The 14,007-nt window shown below is 37.8% G+C and overlaps 1 protein-coding gene and 1 long non-coding RNA gene across 2 annotated transcripts; one reads left to right on the forward strand and one right to left on the reverse strand.

Moving 5' to 3' along the window:
- Positions 1 to 370: 370 nt before the first annotated feature.
- Positions 371 to 11,227, reverse strand: LOC144061935 (uncharacterized). The gene is made up of 4 exons (XR_013296318.1): positions 11,102 to 11,227; positions 8,942 to 9,302; positions 8,581 to 8,834; positions 371 to 934 (listed from the first exon to the last, which is right to left on the reverse strand). It is a non-coding gene; the product is annotated as an uncharacterized LOC144061935 (long non-coding RNA).
- On the forward strand, positions 6,183 to 13,842 carry mlh1 (mutL homolog 1, colon cancer, nonpolyposis type 2 (E. coli)). The gene is made up of 19 exons (XM_077582885.1): positions 6,183 to 6,404; positions 6,492 to 6,582; positions 6,916 to 7,014; positions 7,083 to 7,156; positions 7,227 to 7,299; positions 8,623 to 8,714; positions 8,803 to 8,845; positions 8,908 to 8,996; positions 9,069 to 9,181; positions 9,244 to 9,337; positions 9,710 to 9,863; positions 11,122 to 11,426; positions 11,555 to 11,706; positions 12,715 to 12,823; positions 12,889 to 12,952; positions 13,028 to 13,192; positions 13,260 to 13,352; positions 13,429 to 13,539; positions 13,617 to 13,842. The coding sequence occupies exons 1-19, from the start codon at positions 6,295 to 6,297 to the stop codon at positions 13,770 to 13,772; spliced, it is 2,187 nt and encodes a 728-aa protein (XP_077439011.1). The 5' UTR covers positions 6,183 to 6,294; the 3' UTR covers positions 13,773 to 13,842.
- The last annotated feature ends 165 nt before the right edge of the window (positions 13,843 to 14,007 follow it).

Here is a 14,007-nt window from a genome sequence, read left to right on the forward strand (position 1 = left end):
TTAATTGTGAGTTAACTAGAGAAGTCATGCGATTAATTACAATTAAAAAATTTAAATGCCTGACATCCCTAATTTTTAATATCATCTGGTCAGGCGATTAAAATTTTTATTTTGTAATTAATTGCATGTCTTCACTAGTTAACTCATGATTAATCAAATTTTTATATTTGTTCTAAATGCACAATACATTTTTTTTCTAGGTTTTCATACTTTTGTAACAAAAGTGAAAAAAAGTGAAACTAATAGAAGTTTTTGACGTTAGTAGCCGTCAATGGCAGTGAATGAGTTAACAGAAGCCCAGAGGTGTTAATTAAGAACGATTACATGTGTGTACATCCAGTGTTTAAGAAGTGTTTATTTCTGAGTGAAAACTAAAGACCTCAGCTTTAAAGGAAAAACAAATCTGACATTGAGTAAGTCCTCCTCAGCAGTAGTTGGCGCTACATTGCAAATCATCGTCTGCGTCAGAGACAAAGGTCTGTTCACATTTTTTTGTTACTATGTGTTTAATTAAAAACGTAATGTCAAAAGTATTAGAGGTACTCTGCGAGTACTGAAAGAGTGAATACTCGTACTCGTATCAGTCTGAAACATTAATATCGAACATCCCTATGTTATTCTGCAGAAAGTATTGTATGTACTGAAAGAAGGCTGTAATTGCATGATGTACTTCTTTAAAGCTACGGTGGGAAATGTGACTTTGGAAAACAAAAGAGGAAAAGGAAGCACAGCAGCTGTAAGATTCATTACTGGGTGAAGCCTTTCATGCAGCAGCACAGGAGGTTTCCTGGAGGAGATGAGGTTATGCTCAAATGGAGAGACATTCAAATCATGATGAATGAGCACCAATGAGTCCATCCATGGATAGGCTGGAGCCTGTCTCAGCTGACTTCGGGCGAGATGCGGGGTACATCCTGTTCTAGTTGCCAGCCAACTGCAGGGCATAGAGACAAACAAGCATTCACACTCAAGTTCACAACTTTATGGAATGTGGAAAGAAGCCGGTGTAAAAGTATCAAATCCATGCAAGCATGGGGAAACCATGCAAACTCCACACAGGAAGGCTGAAACTGAGATTAAAACCCCCAAAATGTGAGACATACATGCCAATCATTACTACTAAAGATAATTTGATGTAAGTGAAATCGAGAACAACGACCAACAAAAAAATAAAAAACACCTACATCAGTTTTAAGTGCAGCCACAGTTCAACATTTGTCATGTGAAATTAGACAAAACAAACGACTGTCTCAGTCTGGAATCAAACAAGTTGCAACTTGATCTGAAGGGATTTCACAACTGCGTGCATCTGATCATAAATGGGATTTTCCAACTCGTATTTAAAGTGCACAATGTTGATCAGATAAATTCCGACACTTTAAGAGCAGCTGGGTCATAAATAACACAATTATTGGTTAAAAAAGGACAGATCCTCTAGTTGGGTTCATTTGACCCAACTTTGAGTCAAAACCTGAGTCATTTTGTATAAAACAACCCAAAAAGTTGAGGCAGATCCCCTACTTGGATCAAATGTTGTGGTTGATTTGTACAGAAAAAAAAAGAAAAAATAATCATTTTGTATATAGCAACCCCAAAAATTGGGAGATCCTCTACTTGGGTTAATTTGACCCAACGTTGGGTAAAAATTGGGTAATTTTGTACAAAACAACCCAGAAAATTGGGGCTGATCCTTTACTTGGGTTAATCTGATCCAACTTTCTGGGTTGACTTGCACCCTTACCCTCTCCCAAAAGAAAAAAGAAAAAAAAGAGAATAAGTTAACAACCCAGAAAGTTGGGGCAGATCCTCTACTTGGACCAATTTGACCCAACTTTCGGATAAAATTGGGTCATTTTGTATAAAACAACCCCAAAAGTTGTGGCAGATCCTCTACTTGGGTACTACTCAAACTTTCTGGATGATTTGTACAAAAAAAAAGGGGAAAAAGGATTGTTTTGTATATAGCAACCCATAAAGTTGGGAGATCCTCTACTTGGGTTAATTTGACCCAACGTTGGGTAAAAATTGGGTAATTTTGTATAAAACAACCAAGGATATTGGGTTAGATTGACCCATAAAGTTTATCGGTAAATTTTTGACCTATAATTGGGTTACTTTTGAACCACACACCCAAAAAAAATCTGTTAAATTTCATGAGATTGGACAGAGACATGCAGTTGATCATATTGTAAATACCATGTACTGTATCTCTTTTCCTTTTCTGAAGGTTTTCACATATAGAAAAAATAAACTCTATAAAGTTGCATGACAACAAAACACTCACACACAAAAAAGGCTATCTTTGAACTTGAACTCCTCGTGAAGAGGGAACACCGTCTCATCTACTGTACGGTATCTCTGTCATTGTAGAGGCCATAACAAATTCCACACATGACTGCATTTCCACAATATTTGATGTTTCCAAGACATAACCAACTTACTTCCAGGGGATGTGATATGAACGATGGTCCACAAATGAAGCGGGAGGTGTTCAACCAGTTAAAGTCACCTTACTGACTAAAAGAGATAATTTCTTTTTTTTTAAAGACAACTTTATATGCGAAACCTGATCACACTGCGGGGGCTGTTGTTAGCGTGGAAAGTATGTCAGCCATGCATCAGTCACAGTAGCATGAAGGTGTAGAATGATCCCAAGTTATGTATGTCTTACGTGACTTTTAATCTCTGAAAAGCCAAATGAGTAAAACGATTGATTCTGTGATCCTGTGAGCTTTTTCTATACCAACCCAAAAACACACGTTTGACTTTTTATTATTCACCCGTGAAAGGGCGCAATCGTATAAACTTGGATGCTTCTAAATGCTTGTCGTCGCATGTGGCGACCCGTCAAAGGTGTGGCTTTTGTACTGTTGTACTGTGAGCTCCTACTTTGTAAAACTGAAAAAATGGCATAGCTGTAACAGTGTTAGAAAAAAAAAAGAAGGGAGTTTTACGCAACCACTTGTGACCTCTCACAGGCTACCATTTATTTGAGCCTTTCCAAAAATAATTAAACAGTAGCTTGATGGAAAAACACTGAGTGGTTCACCATTACGTAATAATGGCTGCCTGATAACATAAACAGTCCATAGCATTATATTTAGCGTGGTGTCTTCCTTCCATTTGACTTGATTTCATTCTATTGTAGTGTGTCCTGAGTCACATCCTGTGGATGCAACAGTCTTTTGGAATGTTCCTTCCTGCACTACGTCAATGACAGGTACAGGATGCACGTCATTTCCTTCCAATAAATATTTGATAAAAAAATACCATTCATACATTTTCTATACTGTTTGTCCTCATTAAGGTCACAGGTGAGTTTGCCCCAGCCAATATGGAGCATATATAACAAACAACCATTCACATTCACGCCTATGGGTGATTTCATGTTTTTAAAACATGGGCAAGTTGGTTGTTTTGATTTTGTTTATTTGTTTTTCAAATTCAGCTAGTTTTTATTTAGATTTCAGAGCAGGTTTGTTCGTTTTTTTGGGGTATTTTTTTAATGCGTCATTTTACTTTAGTTTTTTATAAGTTTTAGTTTATATATATATATATATATATATATATATACCTGTACAATGACAGTATTGTGTGCAATAAATTGTAATTCCGAAACGACTATTAAACCTTTCCTCTACAGTACTGGTTATATAGTAAGACTAAAATAAATACATTTAAAATAAACTCTGAAAGTTTAGGAAATGAATTGACAAAGATGAAAATGAAGGAACTTTTTTTCCATAATTATAGTTGGTCTTATAACTATAAAATATAATTTAATTTAGTTCTTGTGGGGGCAGCACGGTGGCTGACTGGTTAGCACGTCCGCCTCCCAGTGCAGAGGACGTGAGATCGAGTCCGGGCTTCGGCCTTCCTTCCTGGGTGGAGTTTGCATGTTCTCCCCGTGCTTGCGTGGGTTTTCACCAGGTACTCCGGTTTCCTCCCACATTCCAAAAAAAACATGCATGGCAGGTTAATTGAACACTCCAAATTGTCCCTAGGTGTGAATGTGAGTGTGGTTGTTTGTCTCTGTGTGCCCTGCGATTGGCTGGCAACCAGTTCAGGGTGTACCCCGCCTACTGCCCGAAGCCAGCTGGGATAGGCTCCAGCACCCCCGCAACCCTTGTGAGGAAAATGGATGGATGGATGGATAGTTCTTGTGTTTTTTTTTGAAAGCCCTCTTGTTTGGATTCGATTCAATCAATCAATCAATCAATCAATGTGTATTTATTAATTAAATTATTATTATTATTTTTAAAATCTATTTATATTATTTGACTGAACAAAAATGTCCCCCCTCTTTTGGTTTTACCATTAGTTGCCATTAACTATAATAACCTTGATGCAAGCATATAGAGAACATGCAAATTCCATAAAGTTTTACCCGATCTGAGTTCCGAACCCGAGACCTCCTGGCAGTGAGGCAGACGAGCAAATCACCAGTGTACCATGCTGCTAATGTAAGATAAAGATATGAAATGTCAACAAGCCAATCTAAAAGACAGCAAAAATTCTGGAAATTCAGAATTTCCACCATGTTTTGTGGCACACATTTTTACCACAACGCGAGTTAACATGCCTGAGCAAGCATAACAATTGAAAGACATCAATTGTTACAGTTGAAAATGGTTCCTTTCATACTTTCAGTGACCTTTCAGGTTATGCCGTGCATTTGCCAGAGGCATGTTTATTGACTGTACTGAAACTAAGGTTCAAAAAGCCACGTAACAAGCTGCAGAAGAAGTGGCCTGTGCCAAGTTGGTGTTCAAAGTGATCCCCTGGAATGCTTATACTGTTTCTATGAAATTAAGCTAGTAAACAGCACCTGCGTGTGTCAAGGTCAACCTCGTATGAAAGAAATGAAAACTGCCCTTGAGGGAGAATGTTAATGAGTCCAGTATGGTTAGGGTTACACTATAGGCCATTTTTTTCAGAGCTGCAAAACTGACATGCTATAATAAGAGTAAACCAACTTAAAAGCTTTGAGGGCAATCTTTCCATTATACAGAATATCATTTTCCATTCAAGCCATGTTTACTATATACAGTATGATGGATAGAACATTTTTAATGACTTTCTTGAAGCTGGACCAAAGTTCATTTGGGCTGCACAAAATCCAAAAATCTCTGCCTGGTCGGATTACTCAACAGCGCCTCTCCCAGGGGAGCCAGCGTTCATTCTGATGAAGTCATCCTGCTTGACGACAAAGTTCAACAAGTATTTCCTCCTTATCATCTTTTCTAATTTGCAGGGCTGGTTTTTAAAAAATCGACACCAAATCGTTTTTCCTTTTCATAGGCCGATATCGATTCATAAAACCATAAATCGTAACATAACAGGTGTTACTTGTATGAATAAAAATAAAATCAATCATTAAACTAGTTACTGGCTTCACATAATTTAGAATTTAATATTTGCTGAGTTTTCATCATCCCCTTGATATCCAAGAAGAGAGATGTTCTATAAATATTTGATACACTAACATATGTAATGCACATTTAAATTATTGTTTACATTTTACTAACAATTATTTGACTAATATTTTTAAGTTGCACAATACGGATTTATCAAATTTCCTAGCTTTTCATTACGATGGTTGTACTGTAAATTCCATTCTTTAAAAAATAGTATTTTGGTCGTTTTCGTCCTCCAGGACCTCCATAGAGAGCACGTTAACATTAGCAAACATGTGCCACTAAATTAACAATAATAAATTATACTGTGCGTCCAACCAGTAATGTGTACAAAAAAAGTATACATATTCTCGTAAAAAATGGTTCAGTGAATTCTTTTTATGGGGGAAGTGTAATTTTATAAATACATTTGGTAGCGCTGTGCATATTTTTATGCTCCATTAAGCTACACTATTTCTACGAAAGAAACGACGCGATGACGTCTATCTGGAACGACGTTAGACCCCGCCCCATTATCGGCGCGCGCGCTGGTGTCTTCAAAGATCGTGAATACAATGTACAGATGCACCAAAGCACTAGCACAGTTACAGACAAAGGCATACGTCGGCCAAATTATTGTAAATTTAGTTTTATATTCCGTGATAATATAAAATAAACACTTATATTGTAACAAAAGCAAACGAGACAGTGAGAATAAAGTTTTTTCTTCCTATCTTTTTAAACCAAGAGTGAGATATCTTCATCATCCATGTATAAAGCTGTTCTCGCTTGCAACGCAACTTTCCTGCGACTTCACTTGTAAACACACGGGTGTAAACAGCATGGCGATGCAGCGCCAATCGATTAGCACCTAAGAAAAAACTGTCGAGTCTTGTTAATGATGGCGGGGGTTATCCGGAGGCTCGATGAGACGGTTGTCAACCGGATAGCCGCGGGAGAGGTTATCCAGCGCCCTGCTAACGCTGTCAAAGAAATGATTGAAAACTGGTAACTGACGCGCTCTCAGAACCAACAACAAAAGTGTGTTTCCCTCGAGATAAATAAGTGAGTGCATCGTGTGTTTAAATGTTGCAGTCTGGATGCCAAGTCCACCAACATCCAGGTGACGGTGAAAGACGGCGGACTGAAGCTGCTCCAGATTCAGGACAACGGCACGGGAATTCGGGTAGGACACCTGGGTAGTCGCCTCTGTCATTGAAGTCAACATTTTCAAGTGTCTCCCACATTACGTGTTTCTTTATTTTTATATTTTCCATTTCACCTAATTCTAGTCAAGGCGTGGCCTGTTAATTATATAATTAGAGTATATCAATATATATATATATTTAGAATTGCCATAGATCCTGTTCCAGCTCCTGTCATGTTGTTTGGTTTGTGTCTCTTGTCATACATCACTCCAGCTTTCATGAGGCCAAAACAGTACTAACCCAATTGTTTATGTGAAGTGCTGACAGCTCCCTACAAGGCTCCGACCATGACATCTTTATTTGTGTTGCAGAGAGAAGACATGGAAATTGTTTGCGAGCGTTTTACCACAAGCAAGCTGCAGACATTTGAAGACCTCTCTGCCATTTCTACTTATGGCTTCAGAGGAGAGGTAAGTAAGCACTATCAGTTACTAATACATATAAACAATACACTCATATCCCCGCTGTCTGTTTGCAGGCCCTGGCCAGTATAAGCCATGTTGCTCATGTAACCATAACGACAAAGACAGCTGATGCCAAATGCGCCTATAGGTAAGTCACATGTGAAATAGGTTTCTTAATGAGGGCGATGGATGACGTTGCCGCTTCTTTTAACTTGCAGAGGCAACTACAGTGACGGTAAACTAAAAGGCCCTCCGAAACCCTGCGCTGGAAACCAGGGGACACAAATACTAGTGAGTTGAACCGGTCTTTAACTCATTCACTGCCATACTGTAAATTCATTTGAACTATTTCTATTAGTTTAACGTTTTTCTACTTTTGTTAACAAGATTAAGAAAACTTTGATTTTTTTTATTGTAAATTTAGAACAGATATAAAAATTGTGATTAATCGTGAGTTAACTAGTGAAGTCATGTGATTTATTACAATTAAAAAATGTAATCACCTGACGCCCCTAATTTTTAATCATCTTTTATTCTTTAAAAAAAGAATAGAAAAGATTATTTAAATTTAGGGGCGTCAGGCAATTAATATTAGCAATCGTAATTAATCGCATGACTTCACTAGTTAACTCACAATTAATCACAAATTTTATATCTGTTCGAAATGTAATTTTTTTGCTCTAGGTTTTCATACTCTTGTTAACAAAAGAAAAAAAAAAGTTAAACTAATAGAAATAGTTTAAAAAAATAGAAAAAGTGACATAAAAAAATAAAACAAAAAATAATTTTTTGACGTTTATAGCCGTCAATGGCAGTGAATGAGTTAAAAACATTTACACTTTATTGGTATGCTTTGAATCTTTATTTATTCAAATTATGCACTCTGATAGTTAAGGATACCAGAAAATCGGGGGGCCGTATTATACAAAAGTATAGAGGGGGGAAAAAAAACACTTTTTAAGGGTTATTTTGGTGGGGGGACTGTTATTCACGGAATAAAAAAAAAAAAAAGGTGTATATTATATATCAGGGGTAGAATTGAATGATTCTACTGTAAATAATCAGCACCCTGAAAAGATGTTTAAAATAAAAAATATAATTGTTTTTGTTAAAATATGATTTAGGCTATTTCAATTGGTTATCGGAATTTTATTCTGCCAAATATCAGAATCAGCCCCCAAAAAATCCATATCTGTTGGGCCCTAATTTAAAGTTTTCAGTTTAGTTTTAGTCCACTTGAATGTGACAATGTTTTTGTTAAAATATGATTTAGGCTATTTCAATTGGTTATCGGAATTTTATTCTGCCAAATATCAGAATCAGCCCCCAAAAAATCTATATCTGTTGGGCCCTAATTTAAAGTTTTCAGTTTAGTTTTAGTCCACTTGAATGTGACAATGTTTATTATTGTGGTTGTAGTTTGCAGTTGTGCCGAACTGTACTGCATCTCACTAAAAGCTGTTTCTAATATGCTTAAGTGAGGAGCAAAATTGTTAAACGAGCGTCAATCAAATCATTATTAGCTTCAGCACGGCCGGACGTTTTCTCTCTCATTAGATTGTTCAGGCGTACCTAAAATTGTGCTTGCTGATAATGTGCTCTCTCCGTGCCCAGGCGGAGGATCTCTTCTACAACGTGTCCACCAGGAGGAAAGCTTTAAAAAGCCCCAGCGATGAGTACTCCAGGATCGTAGAGGTGGTGAGCAGGTGCTGTCGTGAACAACTTCGTCATATCAGAAAGTTAGTTCTGATAACACGTTTTTGTGTATTCAACATTCGGGCTTTTGTTTTCTAGGTATGCCATACACAATTCCGGGAAAAGCTTTTCTGTCAAGAAGGTGAGAGAATAACTTAAGTGAATTATATTTATAATTTTTTTTAAAAATACATTATTTTCTAGCAAGGAGAGACGGTAGCAGACGTGAGGACTTTACCCAATGCGTCAGTGGTGGATAACATTCGAGGAGTTTTTGGCAACGCAGTCAGCAGGTATTAGTCAGTCGAGATAGGAAATACCAAAACTCGAGCCACTGCGCCGCTGACAATCGCTGATGTTCTCAGGGAGCTGATCGAGGTTGGCTGCGAGGACCAGAAGTTGGCCTTCAAGCTCAAGGGTTACATCTCCAACGCCAACTACTCGGTCAAGAAATGCATCATGGTCCTCTTCATCAACCGTAAGTAGCAAGCATACAGGAAGTGTTGCAATTGGGATTGAATGGCGTTTGCGGTCTTGCAGACCGACTGGTGGAGTCGAGTGCGCTGAAGAAAGCAGTGGAGACGGTTTATGCTGCGTACCTGCCCAAAAGCACACACCCTTTTCTTTATCTCAGGTAATGACGTGTTAAAAGAGATTTGGTATGCAATTTTCTTTTACAATTTAACTCATTCACTGCCATTGACGGCTATAGACGTCAAAAATTCATTTGAACTATTTCTATTGGTTTAATTTTTTTTTCCCATTTTTGTTAACAAGAGTATGAAACCTAGAAATTATTTTTTTTGTACATTTAGAACAGATTTGTGATTAATCGTGAGTTAACTAGTGAAGTCATGAGATTAATTCCGATTACAAATTTTAATGGCCTGATGCCCTTAATTTTTAAAAATCTTTTCGTTTTTTTAATTTTATAAAAAAAAAATAAAAATGTTAAAAACAAAAAGATTATTAAAAATTGTGTTTTGGTTTGACCTGATCTCCGCAGTTTAGAGATTGCTCCTCAGAACGTAGACGTGAACGTGCACCCGACCAAGCATGAGGTGCATTTCCTGCACGAGGACAGCGTCATTGAAAGCGTTCAGAAGCACATTGAGGGCAAGCTGCTCGGTTCCAACTCCTCACGCACGTACTTCACTCAGGTACTACTGATTGTGTGGTGGTGTTATGGACTGAATTGATTGAGCAGGACAAAACCTAGTCTCTGAAATACATTGGGTTTTGATCGTATGACTTGAAGCTAAAATGGCTCTGCTACTGTAACATATTTTCCTGCCAGCAAGCTTTTCTGTCAAGAGCCATTTTAGGCAAAATAAATTATTGGCGGCTGCACCTTAACAGAAAAATATGCAGCATCTAATCCGGAGAGATTTGTTTTCTTCTACCTTTTTGTTTTCCATTTTTTGTTTAAAAAAAAAAAAAAAAAGAACGAAGAAAGACTTTTCTGACTTTCTTGATTAGAATAATAATTAATAATATTAATAGAGAGGCACAATTTTCTACCTATCCTTCCTTTTTGGACATTTTATGTTTTATTTTTATTTTTTTTGTAACTTTTTTTCTGCCTTTGTTGCTATCAATTTTCTGACATTTTGGGCAATTTTGTGAACATTTTATGGTAGTTTTCTGGATTTCTTTTATTTTTGAAAAATTTATAGTTATTTTTGAATGTTTTCTTTTTTTTGTTAAAAAAAATCTGACTTTTTTGGTAAGTACATTTATTGTAATTTTTTGCTTTTCTTTCTTTTTGGACATTTGATGTCTTTATTTTTATTTATTTTTAAACTTTTTTCTGCCTTTGTTACTATCAATTTTCTGACTTTTTTGTTAATTACATTTATTGTATTTTTTTTGCTTTTCTTCTTCCTTTTTGGACATTGTCTTTTTATTTTTATTTTTACTTTTTTCTGCCTTTGTTGCTATCAATTTTCTGACATTTTTGGCAATTTTGTGGATATTTTATGGTAGTTTTTGGGATTTCTTTTATTTGTGGACACAATTACTTTTTGAATTTTTTCCTTTTTTGTTTTTAAAAAAAGAGACTTTTTTTGGTAATTACATTTATTGTATTTTTTGCTTTTCTTTCTTTTTGGACATTTTATTGTCACTTTTTTCCATCTACCTTTCGCCTGTCTTTTTCTGACAACGTAAAAATTTGGATTCTGACATTTTTAAAATAATTAATTCTTTTTTTTTATTTAGTGATTAACTAATTTAAATAATATTTGATCAAAAAAATAAATATGTAAAAAAAAAAAAGAAAGAAAAAAAGAAACATTTCTACTAATGTTTTCAGAGAGCCAAAGGAGAGGGACTAAAGAGCCACATGTGGCGCTAAAGCCGCAAGTTGCAGACCCCTGGTGTAGAGAAATAAACTTGCCTTGCTTTGTTTTTGCACAGACATTGCTGCCCGGCCTGTCTCTGTGTGGCGCAGGTGAGGTCAAATCATCCAGCGGCGCGTCCGAGTCGGCCGAGCGTGTCTACGCGCATCAGATGGTGAGGACCGACTGTCGTGCTCAGAAACTGGACGCCTTCCTCCAGCCAAAGGAGAAGCCGCTTCCCCAGCCCGAACCCGCCGGGCAGAGCGGCGCCGATTCCGAGCCCCAAACCGCCGAGCCGGATGACGTGGACATGCTTGAGGTCCTGGACCAGATGGAGGCAGAGCTGCCTGAAAGTGAGAAGGAGAGAAGCGAGGAAGTGCAAAGGTGACTTCCTCCCTTACTGTGCGGGATTAGATGGCTAGCTGAAGCTGAACACCTGATTGCTACTATTAGTGGATTTATATCGCCCCCAACTGGCCTAAATAATTACTACATGAACTTATAAACACCAGGAAGCGTCCCAGGAAAGAGCAGGAGGCAGAGGAGGAGACGGAAGAGGCACAAGAGGAGGACCTGACGGCTGCAGCCACGCCCAAAAGGCGGGTCATCAAACTAAACAGCATCAAAGAGCTGAGAGGCGAGATTAGCGACAACGCACACAAAGGTACAAAGATGCTACAGTGAACTAGCGCCTCATTCGCGCGATTAACTCATTCACTGCAAAAATTAATTTGAACTATTTCTATTAGTTTAACATTTTTTTCCCACTTTAGTTGAAAATTTTGATTTTTTTTATTGTACATAAAATTAAAAACTTTAATCGCCTGACGCACCGAATTTTTAATATTTTCTTTCTTTTTATTTTTTAAATTTATTTCATTCACTGCCGTTGAAGGCTATAAACGTCAATTAGTAAAAAAATGTTTAGCATTTTTTTCCACTTTTGTTAACAAGAGTATGAAAACCTAGAATTTTTTTATTGTACATTTAGAACATAGAATTTGTGATTAATCGTGAGTTAACTAATGAAGTCCTGTGATTAATTACAATTTAAAAAAAATAATCTCTTGCCACTAATATTTTATAATCTTTTTTTAAAAAATGAATTTATGGCAGTGAATGAGCTAAAAATAAATAATTTATATAATCTAGAAATCCTCTTTTAAATTTATTTATTTTTTTATAGAAAATTGTAATTGAAAGGTAAGTCAACCCCAAAATTGTCTTTATAATAATGCACGTACCCCCCCACTAGGCATTCTGATTATTATTGTGTTTGTAGAATATGACTTAAGCAGCAAAATCCACCCATTTTTATCCATCTCAGTGGGCGTTTTATCCATTTTATCACTTGCTGTCGACTGAAAATGACATTTGCTCAGGGCTCAAGTAGCAACCAATCACAGCTCAGCTTGCAAAGACAGGTGAGCCGTGATTGGTCGTCGCCTGAGCATCTGTGATGTTATCTTCAATCGACAGCAATGGACAAAATGGCCGCCCCCTGAGATGGATTAAGAAAAAAGGTGGATTTTGCTGCTTAATTCACATTCCACAACTTGCAATATTACACTCTGTTATATGATATAATTTTAAAGAAACTTTTTGGGTTGACTTTTCCTTTAAATCCCACTTGAGCCAAGACAAAATAAATTGGTCTCCTATGTGCCTCCAGGTCTTCAGGAGATGCTGCAGAATCACTCGTTTGTGGGCTGCGTCAACCCACAGTGGACTCTGATCCAGCATCACACGAAACTCTACCTGCTCAACACCACAACCCTAAGGTTAGTCACTCACACACAATTACCAAACCTTTCGTTTAGCTAACGCGCGATTGTCCTTGCTGCAGCCAGGAGCTCTTCTACCAAATCCTCATCTACGACTTTGGGAACTTTGGTGTTCTCAGACTATCAGTAAGTGGCAAGTGATCACATTTGGATGTTTTTGTGTGTTTTTTTTTTTTTAAACGGACCTTTGTGGGATTCTAGACGCCAGCTCCCATTTACGAGCTGGCCATGTTGGCTCTGGACTCTGAGGAGAGCGGCTGGACTGAGGAGGATGGACCTAAAGAAGGCCTGGCTCAGTATATTGTGGACTTCCTGAAAAAGAAAGCGGAGATGCTGGAGGACTATTTCTCCATAGAGATCGATCAGGTTGAGTTTCATTCAGTCACACGCATTTGTGATGCATTCATGTGGTGACAGTTTTTGTGTGCCGCAGGAGGGCAATTTAAGAGGACTGCCCTTGTTGCTCGACAAGTACACACCTGTCATGGAGGGTCTGCCCATGTTCGTCCTCCGCCTGGCAACAGAGGTGATGGCCTAGTCGTTGAAGGCTCCTCAGCGAGATGCTCATGACAGCACCTTAAGGCTTTCGCTTTGTCATGCAGGTGAACTGGGACAGCGAAAAAGACTGCTTCCGAGACTTGGGCAAAGAGTGCAGCGCGTTCTACTCAATGAGGAAGCAATACATTCTGGAGGCGGAGCCCGGAGAGGGGCAGGTCAGAGGACACGAGATGCTTGTCAACACGTGTAGCTTAAAGGTCATCATTGATCTATTTTTTTTTGGTCACGTCAGGATGCAGAGCTGAACTCGTGGCGATGGAACGTCGAGCACGTCCTCTGCAAGGCTTTCCGTTCGCTCATCAGTCCTCCCAAACACATGAGTGAGGACGGCACGGTGCTGCAGATCGCCAATTTACCGGATCTCTATAAAGTGTTTGAGAGGTGTTAGATAACTAGAAATCACAGTTTCACTTTGTGTAGCTTTTTGTATGTTGTTGCCATTAAATTTATTCTTTGTACGTGTTTTACTCAAGCGACGTTCAAGGAGGCAGAATGGAAGACTTTTAGGGCATTTATTCAACATTGTTTATATCCAGCCTTGAATTCACTAGTAGGCTCCTTGTCATTACTGGTAAGACAATTCAGCGCACTAGCAGAATTAGCCTTATTGGTTTTTCTCCCCT

This window comes from Vanacampus margaritifer, chromosome 12 (assembly GCF_051991255.1).
Source record: "Vanacampus margaritifer isolate UIUO_Vmar chromosome 12, RoL_Vmar_1.0, whole genome shotgun sequence".
NCBI classification, from domain to species: Eukaryota; Metazoa; Chordata; class Actinopteri; order Syngnathiformes; family Syngnathidae; genus Vanacampus; species Vanacampus margaritifer.